Here is a 19,790-nt window from a genome sequence, read left to right on the forward strand (position 1 = left end):
TTGCCTTACATGCACTTTCCATAACCCCTGTAGGATTTTATATAACATGGGGGCCAAGTTCTCCCTGTTAGTTATAACCAGTGCAGCCTCACTGACTCCAGACCAGATTCTACTGCCATTTACTGTTGTGAAACTCCATTGCGTTTATTGAGGTTGCACAGATTATACTTAAGACCCTGATTCTGTAGGTGAATCTGTTTGAGCAGACCTGTGAAGTCACTAACCGAATCAGGAGAAATGCACCCTTCTCTTTAAAATCTCAGTACTAAAAATATGAGAAGATGGTGCAGTCATTAGGTATGGATTAGTAAATCCAGTGGTGGTCGTAGGTCTGTGCAGCTACAGAGTGCCTTGGTTACTAAGGAACTCCAAGTGCCCATAGTTAACACATCAGCTAATTATAATTGGGGGCCCTACAGTTCTTAATTGAAGGCCCCATAAAACTTAAGTCCAGCCCGGTATAAGCCTTCTGTTCATTTTTGTTGTCTGTCTAGTTTTATCCATTCCAGTGAATCCTTTAAAAAAAATCCATAGATCACCAGAAGGTGGCGCTGAGATATTGCAGAGTAGAAAGCCATTTAAGTTCATATTTAGATGCTATATGTGCAAAAAGCATTTGGGATTTGAAATCTTGGTACTTTATTCAGACATTGAATTAATACATATTTGGTTGTTATTTAGTTCAGGTTGCACCACTGCAGGAGGCCACTGATGAAAAAGAAGAAGAGATAATTGGCGAAAATGTAGTTGATTTGCACCAGTTCACACCAGTGGGTGGAGTGTACCTTATTGATGCACTGAAGCTCCCACCTCAAGCCAAACAAATCAAAGGCTGGACCATGGTGGAAGTAGGTCAAGATCTGAAGCAAAATTGCATCCAATGAATCTCTTTTAGTTCTGATCACCCTGGAAAGAGTTGCTACAATTCTGGAGATTTGTCAATATAGAGTTCACACAGTATAAACAAACAGTTCTATCCTTTGAGTTTCTGTGCACTGAGATTAAAAGCTGACTTTTCAAATCATGCTCCTAAATTACACCTGCAAACTTTCTTATATGCCTGTGACATCCATATAATTGGGGTGTGTGCATTCAGACAGGTATTCACACAGTCAGTTCTGTTAAACGGAGGTAGCACAGACACCTGAAAGCACTGCATTTGAAAATGCTCCTAAAGATGTTGGTTAAAGGAAAAGGAAGTCCTTGCTTCATTTTATAAACAGAAGGATTTGTTAAAGCCTGTGAATGTGATAACGGAGCTTTGAATTTAATTCCAGGCTCCGCTGCAGACTTTATGGTCCTTGGGCAGTATGCCTCAGTTTCCCCAAGTGTAAAATTTGGGGCCACATTTACCTGCATTACAGGATTTTTGTGATGCTGATCTCATTAGTAGGCATAATTTACGTAAACTGCATTTAGCTTAACCCAGCACCTTCATGTAGAGCTGCAATACAGTCCCCAGTGCAGGCAATACTTGAATGTCATACATATGGGCTGGAGTAATAGCTGTTGCCCCTTTCTGTGGCTGTACGGTGTTTGTAGAAAGCCCTTTGAGATCCTCAGATGGAAGATGCAGAAGCAGCAAAGTGTAATTTGCAAAGTTACATAGACGTGTAGAATTATCAAATGATATATAAAGTTTTTAGTTCTTTAGATTGTATTTTAGTGAACTCTACAGAGGACCAAAGTGGATAACAAAATTTAGTAGTCTCATGACCTTTTCTCTTTTCTTCACCTCCCCATCAAAGTTACTCGATGTAGGATTGGAGACATATCCGTATCCTCCAGAATCAGAAGAAACTGAAGATGCCACATATCCACGTATAGGGGTGACTCTTAGACTTCTTGACAGTGTGATATTTTTTGAGGAACCTATGGTTGCCAGATGGGATTCGGCAGGTACAGTAAGTCTTCAGCCAGCTGTTACACACAAATGCTAAATCCAAAAACCTTTCTTAAGTTCAAGTCCCAGAATTCAGATCTGGATTTTAATTTTTCCTAAGTTCATGGAGTATTTGGAACTCAGGCTTTGGCAAGTCCCATTACAGAGATGAGATCCAATTCAGATCCAGAGTTTGGTATGGGCCCTTCGCTGTTTATTATCCTTGGATTTTTGAAAACTTAACATTCAATTGGTGCATAATTTCTAATAGACTCAAGATTGTGTTGCTCCCTTATTCAAACAAACAGTCTTATTCTGTAAATTATTTAGAAGTAAGGAAAATGTTGTATAGTCTTTCAGTCCTCATTCAATGATATCTCTTGGCAATTGGCCCCATTAAAAAAATCTTTCTAAAACGGTGATAGGCTATTATCTCTGCTTTACTGCTTGGATGTACATCTTTTAGCTCCCATATAGTGTAAATATTAGAGCAAGACAGAGAAAAGGTATTTCATTTTGTGAAAAATTTCAATATTTAATTTCATTCTGATTAGGAAAAGCCCAATATTTCAAAATTCTCTGTGAAAGGGGATTGAATCCTAGCTCTGAGACAGTCTGCCTGGAATGCTGTCCTGGCACTGCAGATCCTGGTATCCCTGGATGCCAGACCATGGAAGTCCTGTTTTCAGAATTTACCTGTTTCTGGAGATGACAATCAAAATTGAACGGCATCTACAGAATGTTTTGATTTCAATAAATCGATAGATTCCCATGAAAAAATGTTTTGTCCAAAGTTTTCTGGTCAGTTGTAGTAAATGTGTTCTTCTTCCGGTGCTTGCTCATGTCCATTCCATGTTAGGTGTGTGTGCTTGCCACATGCACCGGTGCTAGAAGTTTTTCCTGCTGTGATAGCTGTAGGGCTGGCTCTGGCACCCTCTGGAGTGGCACGCTATAAGTGGCGCCGGCAGCCCTCCTCGCACCTTCAGTTCCTTCTTACTGCCAGTGATGGTGCTGGAACATCCTCTTGCTTCAGCAAGCAATTGTACCAGTGGTTCTTCTCTACTCTGCTGCCGATAGTAACAGCTCATTCAGCAAGAGCACAGGCATCGTCAGCAGCTTCCTGGCTCATGTTCTGATCCAGGACATCTGCAGGGCCACAACGTAGTCATCTGTCCATACCTTCATGGCTTATTATACGATCACCCAGCAGGCCTGAGATGACGCTGGCTCCGGTAGAGCGGTGTTGTAATCAGTGCATCCATGAGCTTCTGACCCAGCTTCAGAGGCACTGTTTGTGAGTCACCTAACATGGAATGGACATGAGCAATCACTCGAAGAAAGAAAAAAAAAAAAAGGTTACTTATGTTCTTGGAGATGTGTTGTTCACGTCCATTCCATGACCCACCCTCCTGCTGTCAGAGTTCCAGCAAGAAGGAACTGAAGGAGAGGGGGACGGGCAATGGCACCTCTTACACTGGGGAAAAACTTCTGGCACCCATGCATTTGGCGAGCACACACACACCTAACATGGAATTGAACGAGCAACACAATCTCAAAGAACAATAGTTACGAGAGGTAACTAACCATTTTTTTTCTCAAAACAACGAAATTACAATGGCTTGCTTGAATAGAACTTACCATCAATAGTGCTGCAGTTCCTCTGTGCCATTTATTTTAGTCTCAACGGTGTAACAGTACACCATTGATGGTTATGAGACAAATTACAGCTAGAAAATTTAGATTACAGTATATAAATCTATCTTGAGCCAAATTCTACTTTCAAATCATATACACCTCTACCCCAATATAATGCTGTCCTTGGGAGCCAAAAAAATCTTACCACGTTATATCGAACTTGCTTTGATCCGCCAGAGTGCGCAGCCCTGCCTCCCCGGAGCGCTGCTTTACCGCATTATATTCTAATTTGTGTTATATCAGGTTGCGTTATATAGGGATAGTAACCCCACTTGACTTCAGTAAAGTTATTCCTGATTTACATGAATGTAATAAAGTGGAATTTGACTCTATTAGAGAGTAGTATTTATTATAAATATGCTCCCAGACTGTTAGCTGCACCATCATCCATGGTTTCATTTTAAGTTATCATTTTTAGGCTAGGGAGAAATTGATACCAATTGTCAGACGCTCTCTCTCAACATCTATTGTCTGTATTATATGCCTAATATTCGCCAGAGCCCAGCATACCACTTGACCCAAGATCAATGTGATGTATTGTGCTACCACCACAAGCAGCAGCTCTAACAATTTTTCCCTTTTTTTTAAAATATACAATATAGGCAAACAATGGAGAACTGATGGTATCAGTGACATAAAGTATAAAATGAAAGAGAAACAAATCTCTTTTGAGATGGATGCTTTTTATACAATCACACTGATTCAGGATGCTCACCTCAATATGCCATACCAGTCATGGGAACTGAGACCTAATGGCACAGATGAATTACTTTTCACGATTGTTACAGCCTTTGCAGAAGTTCAAATGCAAATTAAGGTACAGTAAATGTCTTGTTTCAGAGTAGCAGCCATGTTAGTCTGGATCCGCAAAAAGAACAGGAGTACTTGTGGCACCTTAGAGACTAACAAATTTATTTCAGCATTTAATTTAATAAATTTGTTAGTCTCTAAGGTGCCACAAGTACTCCTGTTCTTTTTTTACTAAATGTCTTGATACATGCAACTGCAATAACATGCAATGGTTATTTAGGCCATTATCAGAACTAATGTTTGAGTTCAGGCTGCCTTAGTAAGGATGAAAGCATGAGGATATTTGTGTTTTGGCCCCCCCTCACATGGAACTGGGAAGGTTCAGGGTAGTGAATAGAACTGGTGCTTTAGCCTAGGTTTTTGCCCAGAAGGGCCAGCAGGCAGCATACTGCTAACAGAGTTCTAAATAATGTATTTTGATAGCTGCAGCTCCCATCATCCCATGTTAAATTCAGGGCCATCTTACAAAGCATAGCTCTCCACAGATTACCCCTCTTTCCCTCTTTAGTCTTAAAAAGGCAGCTCTTCAAATAATCTGCTATTTTAATGCTACTTGCTCCGTGTAAAATCTCCTCCTCTGATTTACACATACAAATCTACCTTGTAGTTACCCTCAAAATCTGACAGGTAACTGCCAGCTGAATTAAGATCCAGTATGGTGGCAATGTGCTGATGCACTACTTATCCTAAACTCTTGAGGCTGAGAACATTCTAGAGGCAGGGATGAACAGAGCAGATTAAGTTCTAGGCAATAGCAAACATGCCTCTTTCCCAGCACGCTCCCACATGTACACCCCCCCCCCCCATTTGAAGTTTTGGTCCTGGCTGCTATTAGTTGGTAGTACTGGGGATGTGTATGCATCAGAGGTATTTATAAAGTAGTCACTATGGGACCTAGGATCCAGAGAAAAAAGTAAATTATTTTTTAAAGGCCTGAAGTACAGAATGCTTTTAATCAGTAAAGTTTGTTTTATTGCATTGTACAACAGGGTAATCAGTGTATGCTGTCTTCAATAATTATGGATGGGAATGAACAACTTTCCCACTTGACAGGAAAATGGACATCTCCAATTGACCTGACCGTTGCTTTGAAGAAGGCTGGAGTGAACATTTTTCCATCAGACTACTCTTACAAATATGTCTGCGTGAACAAGAAGGTGAGACAGCTATGAACTACCTTTAGAAAAAAACAATCCAGTTTTCTACTCGTAGACAACATTTTTTGGCACAAAGGTGGATCTACACCGTCCAGAATCCCCAGGTACCTGGGTAAGACAGCTTGCAGAGCCACCCAAAGGAGCAGGAACCAGAATCTGGCCCACTGTCTTTTGGCCACAGCTTGCCTTTCAGTATGGTAGTCTAGTGGTGTGATTTGTTGGATCTGTGGTCTCTGATTTGTACCCTTTATGTTACAGACTCCACTAGCAGAAGTCACATCTTATCAACAAATGGCGCTGGTTGCATCTGCTTTTGCTTTCAGTTGGAGCAAGTGGAATCTGGCATCTGGTCAAGATCAAGTAGTTTTTAAGGTTGCTCTTTTAGACTTAGTCCAAAGAAACAATCCAGAATAATGTAACACAAGACTGAACTACAGCTAGTTCATGACTTTTCTCAGAGCAGCGGTCTGGCTTTGCAGTTTTAATAGCTTTAGAATTTAGTCTTAGCTGCTCTCAGAAGTTTTACAAAACTTAGTGTACTACACTGATTCTCTAAGGCCTGGCCCCTGGTGAACTCACCCGTGCCTTTGCTAAGTAACAGTCCTTTGGCTATTGAGATTGCATCTGTCTGGGTCTTCGATTACTCTGCTTTACAGGTCACGTGGCATATACAACTGTTAGCTTGGTTATGAAAGTTTAGCACACTCCAGGGCTACCTGGTCTCTCTAGCTCTATAGGTGAGTACAAAAAGGATTTTCATTCAAAAGGTAGGCTGAGTCAGATTCCTCTGTTATCCATTAGATACCAATGGCTTTATTAGTTTGCCAACTGTAACCTGAGCTCGCCTTCCCATCAGAGCAGCCCCCAGTGCTCCTCTCTTGCAGGCAGACCTCAGGTGTCAGATCTTTAACATCCCCTTCTTTCAAGGCATAGAGAAGGGAGATCCTGCCTCACTTATTTTCTGTTCCCTGATAGGAGAGAGGGGAGCTCTTTTGGCATGTATGTAGGGCAGATTCAGTTGCAGCCTTTGGCTGCAGATAAAATAATAAATCTCTTGCTATTCTAGTTCGTACATTTGCCCCTACCCCCCGCTGAGGCAGGAAATGAGCAGAGACAGATGGACACACACACACACACACACTTACTTACTTCTACAGGCTAATATACACACAGTATCCTTTTCTCAAGGTTGAGTAATTCTGTTCTGCAAGATGCATGGCAGTGCAAAACAACAGCTGGTAACTCCCACTTGCTAGATACTAAGTGCCCTTAGTAAATTTGGAGCTCTAAGGCAAAACATTTGAACAGTATTATCAATTAAAGGAGTCTGTACAATATTGTCACCCTTTCCTTGCATTTGATGAAGGATAAATAAATGCTCAGTTCACAATGGACAACTTTAACCACCACCACCTTTCAAAGACTCCACAAGAGGAATTAGTGAATGGCTATGATTAAGTTATCTTCTGTCCAATCAGAAGGAAGCTACACGTTCATAGTAACTGTCAAGGTTCCTTCCCCACTCTGAACTTTAGGGTACAGATGTGAGGACCTGCATGAACACTTCTAAGCTTAACTACCAGCTTAGATCTGGTCTTGCTGCCACCATCCAGATTTGAGTTGAGTTATCTGGGGGGGGGGGGGGAACTCTTGCCCCCAAAAAACCTTCCCCTCCCTGTGTAGCCTTGAGAGACTTCTCCACCAATTCCCTGGTGAGTCCAGATCCAATTCCCTTAGATCTAAAAAACAGGAAAAAAATTAATCAGGTTCTTTTAAAAAAAGGCTTTTAATTAAAGAAAGAAAGGTAAAAATTCTCTCTGTAAAATTAGGATGGAAAATAACTTTACAGGGTAATCAGATTCATAGAGCCCAGAGAAACCCCCCACCCCCCAGCCTTAGGTTCAAAGTTACAGCAAACAGAGGTAAAATCCTCTCAGCAAAAAGGAACATTTACAGGTTGAGAAAACAAAAATAAAACTAACACCTTGCCTGGCTATTACTTACAAGTTTGAATATGAGAGACTGGTTCAGAAAGATTTGGAGAGCCTGGATTGATGACTGGTCCCTCTTAGTCCCAAGAGCGAACAACCCCCAAAACAAAGAGCACAAACAAAAGCCTCCCCCCCGCACCAAGATTTGAAAGTATCTTGTCCCCTTATTGGTCCTTTAAGGCAGGTGTCAGCCAGGTTTCCTGAGCTTCTTAACCCTTTACAGGTAAAAGGATTTTGGTGTCTCTGGCCAGGAGGGATTTTATAGTATTGTACACAGGAGGGCTGTTACCCTTCCCTTTATAGTTATGACAGTAACTATCACATATGAGATGTTAATCCTGGAATCTGAGTTACTTGACTCAGTGTATTTAGAGCTATTAGATGCATAGGGACAAATAGTTACATATGCAAGATTCCTGTTGGCCTTCCTCAGGGAGCCCTAGGTACCTAGAACAAGACCCACAAAAGTCAACAAGCTGAGGGGGGAACCACCTAAATTACCCAATACAAAATGCAGAGGACAGGGGTATGTGCCTCAGGCAGGGTGGGAGAGACAGTCCAGTCACCACTTATAATTTACAGCCTCTCTTCTGGAATTAGGTGCCTAAACCTAGTTAGCCAGCTCTGACAAAGAATCATGGTGGCCCCTGACATCCAAAACACAGTGATTAGCACATTCACCCAGGCTGCAGAAGACCCAGGTTTCACATCCATGCTCCTCTTTCTGGCGGTGAGGGGGCAGAGCAGAGAAGGGGGCTTGAATCTAGGTTTCCCACCTCCCACTGGAAGTGCTGTAACCCATGCAGTATTGGATAAACCACCACCTTCTGCTGTTTTGTGCAGGGTCTGATCCCATAAGCATTGTAGAGACACATATCTGAGGACATCTAGCCTATTGGGCCCCCCGCCAGACAAATGCAAGATCTCAGACTAGACATTTCCCTAAGTCACATACTCAGCATCAGGATTTAGGCAGTGGTGCACATGCCCACTGACATTTGGCGCTATGGAGATTTTAATCAGTATGGGTTTTGAGGATCTAAAAATTTTGGACTCAGGCACCTACCTCTTCTGATCAAGACACCTAGGGCTAGATCCAAAGTTACACAAGGCGTCTTTGCTGGAGCAGGGAATTAAGCCTGGGTCTCAGCATCCCAAGCTATCACCTTTCCTCCCTACCTTAACTTTATATCTATATAGAAAGTGTGGTAGCATGTTACAGCCTTTATTCTTCCATTCTGCTGTAGGTGAGCGAACACCTTAAAACAGATGCTGTTAAAGATGAAGACTGGTCCCTTTACATGTTTAATGGTCAGCGAGCACAAAGGCTCAAAATCAGTGAAACTAGTGAAGCCTTCTCAGAAGACCTAGCAGAAAATAGTGAATTTCATTCTACTCTCTACCATCTGATCAAAGATTTTGCCTGTGAAGAAGCAATTGAAAAAGTAAAGAAAGCCAGTTGCCTATTTATTGATGCTATATATCAACTGCTCATCGCTACTAGAGTGTTAACATACTCTTAAGCCAATATTTTAAATTAACTTTATTGAGCATCAAGAACTTGATCAATAAAATTACCTTTGATGTCTGTCATTTCACATGCAAATCAAAACAGCTTTTTAAATGCCTAAAAATGCATGAGTTTGTTTTTGTGAATAAAATTCTTTACTTTCTAGTAACTACACATTTAGACCCATTTATTACAAACTTCAAAAAAGGAGAGATGGCTATTTTTTAAGTTGTTCTAATCTTAAACAGGATTCAGACATTTGGGAAGATAGTCTTCTATTGTCAGAGGGGGAAGTTGCATTTCCAAATCGTGCTTCAAAATGTTTTACCATTGAAAGTTAAGTATAGTCTAAAAAGCTTCAAAAATAAATGATTTTAAATATACTACCTCAAATCATATTAGAAAGTTAAAGTAATTCTAAACTTGAGAGCTATGTTTACACTAGTTGATATAAAACACAAAAATTGGAGTCAAAACAGGAAGTCTAGGGGAAAAAAAAAGATTTACAAATTAAAATACAGATTGTGTGTGTTATACTGGTGGTGGTCCATTGTGTTGAAGTTCAGTATATGGCCACAGCAGTTGTTGTAGTGATGTCCAGGAACTTCCAGTTCCCACAGGGGCAGCATCTGCAGGTCTTTGGAGAGAGAGACCTGTGAGGAAGCTTGTGAGTGCAGCAAGGAGTACAATGATGGTAAGAGAAATCCAGAGAGTTTTGTTAGCCTTGGAGAAGGAAGTCTTCAGATGAGATGCCCACGATGACATTATGTTGCAACTGTGGAGAAGCCATAAACATAGGACAGACATGCTTTTCTTCAAGGTTTAAATAGCATATTGTCTGACTACTAATCCAGAACATAAATTGTATGTAATGAAGGCAGGTTTGCCACTGTATTAATAGCCAGCTACAGTGGCATGTTATATTCTGGGTTTAGAATGCAGGCTCTGGTCAGCAGTAGACGCTAAAGATGTTTTATCTAAAACTCTGAAGAGCCACAAAAACTCTGCGTTTTCCAAGCCAAATATGGGATTTCTTCACACATGCCATTCAAGTTAATGGAAATTGTCTGGCTAAATCTCCTAGTAGGCATTGCACATAGCCATTTTTTCTGCAACAAGAGAGTTTAATGTAATGTATAGTCCAATAACTTCCTCTGTAAATTTAGAATGACAGGACTATCCAGACTAGTTAAGTACTTAGGCTTTGATCTCCAAGGGCACCACACTGCAAGGGATCACATATCAAGATGAATTTGTGAGCTTGTAAGAGTAGAAGTTATTCTGTTCTTGACTAGTACCAAAAGTAGAGCTTTAACCTGCTAATTAGATTACTTAATGTCCGCCTTTCAAAGTAGGCAGCATCAATAAAAAGTCAGATTACTACTCTGCTTCCTCTTCCAGTGTCCTCCACCTGACCACCACTTCCCCTTACAGAAATTCATGTTTGCAATTGAGAAACTTACGCTGATCCTAGAGTCCATTTTGATGGATTTTTCCCCCTTTCGGTAACACTTAACTTCCTTGCTTTGTCTTCTTGTATTTGTTCAACTGGTGGTTCTGACTGTTCGGTTCTGCAAGTAAGTGTTAGAATTAACTTTCCTGGTGAGCACTCATCAATACACATAAATAGGCATATTTTTATAAATAGAGTAAGTATTCCAGTTTATAACAGCTTGGACATGCAACATGGTGTCAAAGGGAAGAAGCAAGCCCATCTTAAAGCCTTGGAGGTTAAGTAATCAAGACCTACTTTGTTTCAGACTGGTCTTCCTCAGACTCTGTCCAGGAATACGTGCTAATGAATCGTCGCAATGAAGGACGCTTCTCATTTTGTTTTGATCCCAGTCGGCCCCTGCCAAATGTACATACTTGAAAATAAGTACTTCAGCTAAAGCTTTCAGATCACAGTGAAGAAAATAACTTCAGTGCAAGAGAGAGAGAAATGAGCATGCTCATTTATGTTGGAGTAGGCTATGAAGATTTTGGCCAATATTTTTCAAGTTTGACTCCCAGTTTCATATTTAAGCACAAACTATAAGGTGCCAGATTTTCAAGTTCTCATGATCTTGCAGTTGAAGTCCATGGGAGCTCTGAACCTCTTAAATTTGCAGATCAGGCCACTTGATGTGGACACTCAGGTGCGGCTGTAAAAGCTGAACTTTAATGCTGTAAATGTCTATGCTATGTAAACCTTATTTCCAAAAGATGCTAAGTAAGCTCCTCCAGTGGAACGGTTTACTACAGCCAATATGAAGTTGAAAAAATTAAGGCCCATTTAAAAACAAAAAACTCAAGTAGCCTTACCAACTGCTTGATCGTCTGTTGAATTTGTCACTTCTTTCATTTCCATCAGTTCCATATAATTGAGCCTTTAAAAGGAAGGTAAAATGCAAATGTAGTAGACCTGACTAGTTTGAGAATGAAAACAGTCACCCTTGGACAACCCTTACTTACCAGCGGCAAACCAATACCAGCGTTTCCAATATTCCTGGGCAATGCTGCAATACTGACTCTTCGTAGGGATGATGTTGGCTACACAAAGAAGAGCTATTAACAACTATTATGCATTGGTTAGATTAACCACTAGTTTTAGGCATGTTAATTGGAGGTGTAGATTTATAAAAGTCAATGTTTAGTTCATATAAACACTAAAAAGATACCCAGTAATAACCCCAGAAGTGGTACTTTAAGTATGCTTTCTTTAAAAATTATATATATTTTATATGCAGGTTATTTTCCAGATTAGAAAATACATGCATGTATATCTGCTACTGCAAATTCTGAAATTTAAAGCTGTCTTAAGTTAACCTACTGGAGCACAAAATATGGATCCTATTGCCAACTTGCCACACTGCTTTTAGATATCTCTTGGCTCAGTATGTAAAAGACCTCTATTTTGAAGCCTTTATTATTGAGGACCCCAGGAAAGCAATAGTTTTTGAACTCAAGAGAGAGATGGGCCTCAAAACCATGGGAGATTATGGACCCACTTACAGCAACACATTGAAATGTGATGCTAACATTTCAATGGGAAAAGGTGTCTGATCAAGTTAGTTTGCTTTTTTGAGTTTAGGGAGTTAGAGAGCCCAATAGCTACAGATTTCATGTGGATGTCATGCCCCAGTGGAGTACATGTACAAGGCAGTTCTGAAGAGCACACAGCATTCCATTTATTTTTATAATTTCAGTGGTACTGGTACCTTGAAGTTGAGAGAACTTGGAAGTTTTTTATTTGTAGATTCATCTGTAAAGAGAAAAATAGTATTGTAAGTAGATTTTTAAATATTACCATTGTGGAACAGAGCCAGATGGTATGACCACCTGCAAGTCCTATTTAAGTTTATAGCAGCTAAGCACCTCTGAGGGGGAAAAAAAAACCCAAACAGCAAGTGTCAAAAACAAATCAGTGTTGTGTCTCTAATATCCTGGGCCAAACATGGCTACAAGGTGGGTGAGTTGATCTCACCCACTGCTCTCTCTAAAAAGAAATTTAAAAATTGCCAATAAATAAATACTGGAAACAGCTAGAGACCTGTAACCATTAGCTCAAACTAGCTAAGCTAGTTAATGTTGCATGCCCTATGCAGGAGGGGTCACTTCTGCTGGGCTCATTAACAATGTCTGGTTAAGTTCTACTTTATCTTTACCAAGTTAGATTGGTTTTTACAAGATGCAGTACTCCGCTGTGCCAATTTTTACTCCTTCCTTCTTGGCTAAAGAGCTGCTGCAAGAATTTGTGTGTTGTGCCCACAAGACTAGGATCTTTTAAATTTAAAGAAATGTGTTCTGATTTTCAGAGTGCCGAACACCTCCAACTCCCATTGGAGTCTCAAAAAGCTTAGAACTTCTGAACTCAGGTCACTGAAGATTGACTAGATGTACATTAAAATGAGCATCCAATTTGTAATTTACTGCATACAAGAGAAGAGTTCACCAGCCTGTGTTGCACCTTCCAAAGAGGCCTGCTACTCCAGGGGTGAAATGGGAGATGCTTTCAGAGATTCAGGAGGTCTGCTTACAAGTCTGAAGTTATAGTTGCCCTTAAATGTTTCCAATCATCATCTAATTGAGGACTATCAATAAGCTTTTCTTCTGCTATGCATTTACAATTCAGTATCATAACTGTACAGGAGATAGAGTATTTATATAGCACCTCCCATCCAAGGAGTCAAGCAGCTTTATAAATGCAAGCTAAAGGGCTCAACTGATGACAGTTACTTAGAAGAGAAATGAAAATATGCTTAGGTTTAACAATTACCTTGATCCCCAAAGGAGTGAAAGCATCTTTCATTTTGTAGCAAGACCTGTTTCAACTCCTCAAGTTCTGCATGCTCTTTTGTATACATGCGTTTCAAGTTTTCCACATGTTGAATCATCACTTCTACTGCCTTACTGACACGGCTCTCCTAGCAAAGTAAATGCAATACTGGGTGAAAGACATTAGCTCTTCAGGACATTGAATTATGCTTGGAGTAAAACCACCCACATAATCATTCTAACTTACGGCCTTTCATATCCATCCACACAACAAACACTCTTGTCCTGGGTCTCATCTCACATCTTGATCACAGCAGCTTCCTTTTCTCAATCTTGCCTCACTTATCCATTCAGAGCCTTGCTGCATAGATCATTTTCCTAGCAGATTTCTTTGACCACATCGCCTCTCTGAATCCACTGGCTCCACTTTCTCTATCAAACACAAGCTGCCTGTCTGCAGTTTCGAGGCCCTTCATGACCCATCATCTCTCATTCACTATTGAGATGTTGACTTCTGCCTCTGATTACCCATGTTGGCCAAGACATAAGTAACTTGACATGACAGTAACAGGTTAGACATCTGTCAGGGATGATTTAGATCAGGGGTTCTTAAACTGGGGTCAGGACCCCTCAGGGGGTCACAAGGTTATTACATGGGGGGAGGCAAGCTGTTATCCTACACCCTAGACCCCGTTTTGCCTCCAGCATTTATAATGGTGTTAAATATATATTTTAAAAGTGTTTTTAATGTATAAGGGGGGGGGGGAAGTCCACACTCAGAGGCTTGCTATGTGAAAGGGGTCACTAGTACAAAAATTTGAGAACCACCAATTTAGATAATAATTAGTCCTGCCTTGGTGCAGGGGACTGGACTAGATGACCTGTCGAGCTCCCTTCCAGTCCTACATTTCTATGATAAGTAACCTGCCTCATTTTTAGTGGGTATGATTGGGAAGTTAAATGGATCAGTAGACTAGAGATGGGATATCTGTACTGGCGGAGATAAGGGGGAACACCCGGATACCATTTACAATGGACAAGATAAGCCTGGAATGTAAGAGGATGTAAAAAGCAGATCATGCATGCACACAGTATGGACAGGTACAGGGATTGGTTCCTGCAGAGTAACCAAGCCAATCCCAAAGCATGTGATGCAATGTATAGTTAGGAAAGCATGTGTTACAGTGTTGGTAGAAATGTATACAAGGAAAAGTTGTGTGTAACTTTGGATGTGCGTACACCCTATACCCATCCCTGATGCTTTAGCCTGATCAACTCCATATAGCTTTGCTGTTTGCCAAATAAAAGGAACCTGAGTGATGAGACTGGAGTTTTGGAAGAGGTCTTAGGGGTGGGGGGCACAATATCTCCATCCCCCACTTGTTAAGTTTTCAAGCACCTTCATGCTTTTCCCCATACTGTCCCTCATGCCTGGGAGATGCTTCCTGTAAACATCTGCAAAACTCATGTTTGTCCTCCTTAAAACCTCCCCTTTTTCATGATGCCTATAAAAACTTGACAATGGTTATGCCACTGGTGTGCTGAGACCATTGCCTATCTGACGGATATTATTTCACCATACTCTCATCTGTCTATCCAGCTGTTGTATCTTGTACTTAAAGCGTAGGCTTTTGGGGATAGGGACTGCTTTTGTTTTACTTGTACAGCACCTACCACAATAGGATCCTGGTCCATGAATAGGGCTCCTAGATGTTACAGTGATACAAATGAGTGTGCAGATAACCAACATAACAATGCTTTTTACTAATATTGTTCCAGTGAATTGTGTACCGTATAAAATAGAAGTTCAATTACAAATACTGAGTGGAATCTGTTAGAGAGCTTTAGACTAAAGAAAGCTTCCTTACTTTACATAAAGTAGTAATTGAATCAGATTACCTGATTAATGGCTCCCAACATCTCTGCTCTACTAGCAAGTCTGGCAGCATACTGGTTAAGGAACTGCAAGCTTTTCTGCAGCTTCTTAATGATCTCCTGTGCTTGGTTATCTTCATCACACAAAGGTGCTAGAGACTAAGAAGTTCATGGGCAGAGGGGGAGAAGTGGGAAGGAAAGAAGAGGGAAATGTAACAGTGCTGATGATTAGTAAATAAGTGAGCTGCCATTCTAGAGGCTTGTGGAGTGAATGTTACTCTGCAAAGGAAGCGATCACACCTAAATGGGATTGTGCTTGGGCGTACCTGTTTGCATAATCAAATATGTTAGGGCCAGATAATCAGTTATTGTGACTAAATACAGCACCACTGGAAAAAACAAAGGAGTTATGCTGATTTACATCAGCAAAGAATTGTAACCTTGACGTTCACCTTATGGTTTTATCAGCTCACTACAAGAGCACCCGGAACAGGAGAATTTCCCATTTGTTGCTGTATAAAAACTCTTCAGCGTGTGTTGTGTATATATATAAAAACAGAACCTCAGTGCTAAACGGAGTCACGTTTTTTGACTATATTATCAAATCCAAAAATAAATTGCAGCGAAAACTTTACATTAAGTAAGGCTGTGTGTACGTAGTGTATACTTATATTGGTATAACTTGGGTCGCTCAGGGGTGAGAATAAGTCACCCCCAAATGACATAAGTTACACCAACCTAAGTGCCAGTGTGAACAGCACTATATCAGCAGGAGACCTGCTACCACCACTTATTGGGGGTGAATTAATTAAGCCAACAGGAGAGCTCTCTCAGCAGCAGTATCGCTGAAAGTTCTCTAGTGAAGTTACTATAACCTGGGTGTGCAAGTGGTTCACTGATGACTACTCTTTGAGTAGTCTTTCATTTGTGGTCACACTGGGAGGATGTAATAAATATCTTCATTAGTTACTTGGATAATGGAGAGGACAATGTGCTTATAAAGTTTGTGGCTGAGACCAAGCTGGGAGAGGTTGCAAGTACTTTGGAGGACAGGAATAGAATTAAAAATTACCTTGACAAATAGGAGAATTGGTCTAAAATCAATATAAAATTCAGTAGAGACAAGTGTAAAGTATTATCCTTCAGAAGGAAAAGTCAAATGGACAAAGCCAAAATGGGGAAATAACTGGCTAAGCAGTAATAATGCTGAAAAGGGTCTGGGTGTTATAGTAGATTAGAAATTGAATAGGAGTCAGTGTGATGCAATTGAAAAAAAAAAGGCCAACATTCTGGGCTGTATTAACTGGGGTGTTTATGCAAGACAAGGGAGGTAATTGCCCCACTCTACTTGGCATCGGTGAGGCCTCAACAGGCGCATTGTGTTCAGTGTGTCCACATATAAGGCTTCCAAGAAAGGTTGTGGAATCCTCATCACTGGAGGTTTTTAAGAACAGGCTAGACAGACACCTGTCAGGGATGGTCTGGGTATATTTGGTCCTACCTCTGCACAGCCAGCTGGACTTGAAGACTTATTTAGGTTCCTTCCAGTCCCATATATATCTATGATTAATATGTACTGTCAGGCCACTTGTACCCTCCCTCCTTCCAATCTCATTCATTGCTAACCTCCAGCAGCTTCAGCCCATTCATGATCTCCTTTTTCAAGTTTTCTTCAGCCAAATCTCGGGACCTTTCTTCAAGCCTCACTCGCTTATCCAAGGTGAACAAGTCACATTTAAAGCCCAGAGACACTCTGAGAAACTCTGCCTGTTGTAGGGGAAGAGAGATTAAAAAGAAAGTCATGACCAATCAGGCAACACTGAAGTATATTCAGTACTAAGAGTTACCTCAGAGACTCAATAGCTATTGCTAATGAATGACAGGAGGAGTTGTAGGAGAGGTCACCAGTTCTGAACCCTCCCCAACAGGCTTTGAATAAAAAAAAAATAAAAAAAAATGCAACTCTACCCATCTCTAGTGATAGGTAATTAGTCTACCACCAGAATAGCTTCTCTCTCTCTCTCCATCCCCAATAGTCCATCCTGTTGGGAAAGGCAACATTAAACAATTGTGCCTGGCAACATGAACTGTACTGTTAGCACATTTGTTAGGCTGAAGCTTGTGTCTAGGCCAGAACTCTCCTTCCTCCACAAAATGACACCAGTAGAGAAAATTCAAACCCAAAAGTTTATATAGTGACAAGAGTCTCTTCATTTTTATAGCCTTCCTCCTCTGCCCTGTTTTCCTGCACTGCTTATGAGCATCTTTTGATAAACAGATTTCAGTTTCATCCTCTGAATCCTTCAGTTTCATCCCCTTCACCACTAGCACACAAGGGGCTTCAATTGGACATGGAAAGCCAACAACACCACTGGCATGAATATTTACCTAAATCAAGGATTACATTAATTTCATTAATTTAAGGGGAGGCAGAAGGTTAATTTTAAAACCACTCAGTACGTTGAAAAATGCTTTACCTGAATTTCAGAAAGAAAGGCCCATTAGAAAGAGTTCTACTGGCTGAAATATTTAAGGATACAAGTAGTTAAGACTCACCTCCATCTCCTTCTCGTTAGGAGAAACACTGTAGGAGGAAAAGGAATAACCACATAAGAAGAGCATAATGCGAAGTAAATGCAAGTGAGCATCAGATTACATGAGGTACATACTTGTCATTTTGTTTGGTTTTGGTCACTTTAAGGCCAGTCATAGTGGGAGAAGAATCCCCTGATAATTAAAGAGACAATACACAAAATTTTAGTTGTTAGATTGAGGAATAAACTGCCCTTAAAAAGAGGAGTTTATGAAAAACTTAAAAGTGCAGTCCCAAGAGGGATAAACTGGATTAAGACTTGGGTTGAATATTGTCTAGTAATAGAAGTAGCAGCATCAATGTGCATTAGAACTAGGTTAAAAGTCAGCAAGCAGCTCATTAGTATTTCCTTTCAGTGGCCAAGACCCCAAAGAGTCAGTCCTTGTTTGATTAGTTTGTGGCCTTAACTACAGAAGTCCAGATCTGAATTTGCAGTAGTTGGATCTTTGGTTTTGCTTTCAGTCCCCACTGCAACCTCCTCTCTACAACCCATTACTTCAAGATAAGCATTATAGAAGCCTCCCCAAACTCACTATTAATAGTTCAGTAAGGATCAGCACTTGGGTGGGCACAGCCAAGGCTAAAGGTGAGGCACTTCTAAAAAGGGAAAGTCAGCCTGGATTCAGTAGAAACTGCCACCCATCTTTCAGATTCTTACACTGCCCAAAGCTTTGATGGGTTGAAAGAAGTTGCTTTATATCCCTGTTGGAGTAGGGGATCCAAGTATCGTAGTTAGCATTAGGATATCATTGGGTGTAGTAAAAGCTTGGCCTGTTTGGAGACTCCCCTAAGGAACTCTCATTCCTGTCCAAGGGAAAATACAGCTGGATTAGACCAGTGCTGGTAGGAGGTGGAAGAAGAGCATATCTTTGTAGGATAACATTCTGTTCCTCTCCATTTTAATGCCTAATGATAAATGCTTTAAAGTTTACACAACATAAAATTGACAAAGCTGCTTCCCTCTCCAAAGGGAGACTATAATAAGCACGTCATACAAGGTAAAAAAAGCTTATATAGCTGTCAGCTCTTTACATGAGCAATAATCTTAGGTTTGTGTGTTGGCAACTGCTTGTGCCCTGGTAGGAACCTGGGACATTCCTGTCACCATGGTATCAGAATTGACCATCATTCCTGCAACAAACATGATCTGCTCAGTGGTTCATCAGCTCTTCACACTCAGTTGAAAACTACAGATGTTACTTTCTCATACTGAAAGCAGTTTCCTCATCCTGGTTTCAGAGAGGGTTTTATGTTGCATTATATACACAGTTAAGAGTTTTCCCCATCATAGTTAAGCATTAAGATAGTCTGTTCCACATACAAGCAATAGTTCAGTTGTTACAGCAAACACAACAAAGAAATTAGGGATAAGAATATTTAAATATTCTGAGGTTTAAGACCAATGTGTTTTACTGGAACACTAACCAAGCATGCACTATGTGTTAAGTGATGTGAATTTCAGTAAGGACCACTTACCTTTTCTACCAGAAACTGTAGCAGACACTTGTTCACTCTGCTCTTTAATAGCTTCCATTTCCTCATCTGTCTCCTAAAAATGGTTTAGAGAGAAGTTATACAAACCTGCCACAAATGCTTGACAATAAGGTCAGCTATGATGGCGGTACTCTAGTCCTACAGTGGGTTTGTGTGAACTAATCAGGTACTTTATACTGCTGCCACTGCCATGTATGGAAACTAGATCTTGCATGGGTTGGAAGGCTTCCGCTCCCTAAAGCAGTTTGGGTCTTCCTTGGAGAAGGCTCAAGTTACCTTGAAAACAACTCAGGAAGTGACATTATCTAGAACTTCTTAAGCAATTAGATTACTATGCTAGAATACAAGACAGAGAGAATTTAAAGTAGCCCAGGATGGGCAGGAAAAAAACAAAACCAACCACCACCAAGCCAGTCCCATCTGGCTTGAACCCATGAGGTGAATCACTGGACCAGATCCTCAGCTCATGTAAATCAGCATAGCTCCTTTGGCATCCAACTGACACCAGCCAAGGAACTGGTAGTGA

General features: G+C 40.7%; 2 protein-coding genes across 13 annotated transcripts in view; one reads left to right on the forward strand and one right to left on the reverse strand.

Annotated features, from left to right (window-relative positions):
• Positions 1-9,219, forward strand: part of DNAI7 (dynein axonemal intermediate chain 7) — a 34,891-nt gene extending 25,672 nt beyond the window's left edge. For 5 of the 6 annotated variants that reach the window (XM_039542810.1, XM_039542803.1, XM_039542814.1 and 2 more), the window contains 6 exons: positions 682-848; positions 1,749-1,899; positions 4,180-4,394; positions 5,377-5,544; positions 5,803-5,916; positions 8,783-9,219. In XM_039542810.1, coding sequence (XP_039398744.1) covers positions 682-848; positions 1,749-1,899; positions 4,180-4,394; positions 5,377-5,544; positions 5,803-5,916; positions 8,783-9,058 — 1,091 coding nt within the window. In that variant the 3' untranslated portion in view covers positions 9,059-9,219. The remainder of the gene's footprint in view (positions 1-681; positions 849-1,748; positions 1,900-4,179; positions 4,395-5,376; positions 5,545-5,802; positions 5,917-8,782) is intronic. The other variant, XM_039542824.1, reaches the window with a different exon arrangement.
• The window catches only part of LOC120407247 (inositol 1,4,5-triphosphate receptor associated 2-like), a 65,188-nt gene continuing 54,458 nt past the window's right edge, over positions 9,061-19,790 (reverse strand). For 6 of the 7 annotated variants that reach the window (XM_039542781.1, XM_039542789.1, XM_039542787.1 and 3 more), the window contains 12 exons: positions 19,247-19,319; positions 17,847-17,904; positions 17,734-17,761; positions 16,804-16,944; positions 15,202-15,336; positions 13,304-13,451; positions 12,246-12,289; positions 11,500-11,577; positions 11,350-11,414; positions 10,796-10,897; positions 10,509-10,616; positions 9,061-9,820 (listed from right to left, as the gene is read on the reverse strand). In XM_039542781.1, the coding sequence (XP_039398715.1) occupies positions 9,577-9,820; positions 10,509-10,616; positions 10,796-10,897; positions 11,350-11,414; positions 11,500-11,577; positions 12,246-12,289; positions 13,304-13,451; positions 15,202-15,336; positions 16,804-16,944; positions 17,734-17,761; positions 17,847-17,904; positions 19,247-19,319 (1,224 nt within the window). In that variant the 3' untranslated portion in view covers positions 9,061-9,576. The remainder of the gene's footprint in view (positions 9,821-10,508; positions 10,617-10,795; positions 10,898-11,349; positions 11,415-11,499; positions 11,578-12,245; positions 12,290-13,303; positions 13,452-15,201; positions 15,337-16,803; positions 16,945-17,733; positions 17,762-17,846; positions 17,905-19,246; positions 19,320-19,790) is intronic. The other variant, XM_039542792.1, reaches the window with a different exon arrangement.

Source organism: Mauremys reevesii, linkage group 1 (assembly GCF_016161935.1).
Source record: "Mauremys reevesii isolate NIE-2019 linkage group 1, ASM1616193v1, whole genome shotgun sequence".
NCBI classification, from domain to species: domain Eukaryota; kingdom Metazoa; phylum Chordata; order Testudines; family Geoemydidae; genus Mauremys; species Mauremys reevesii.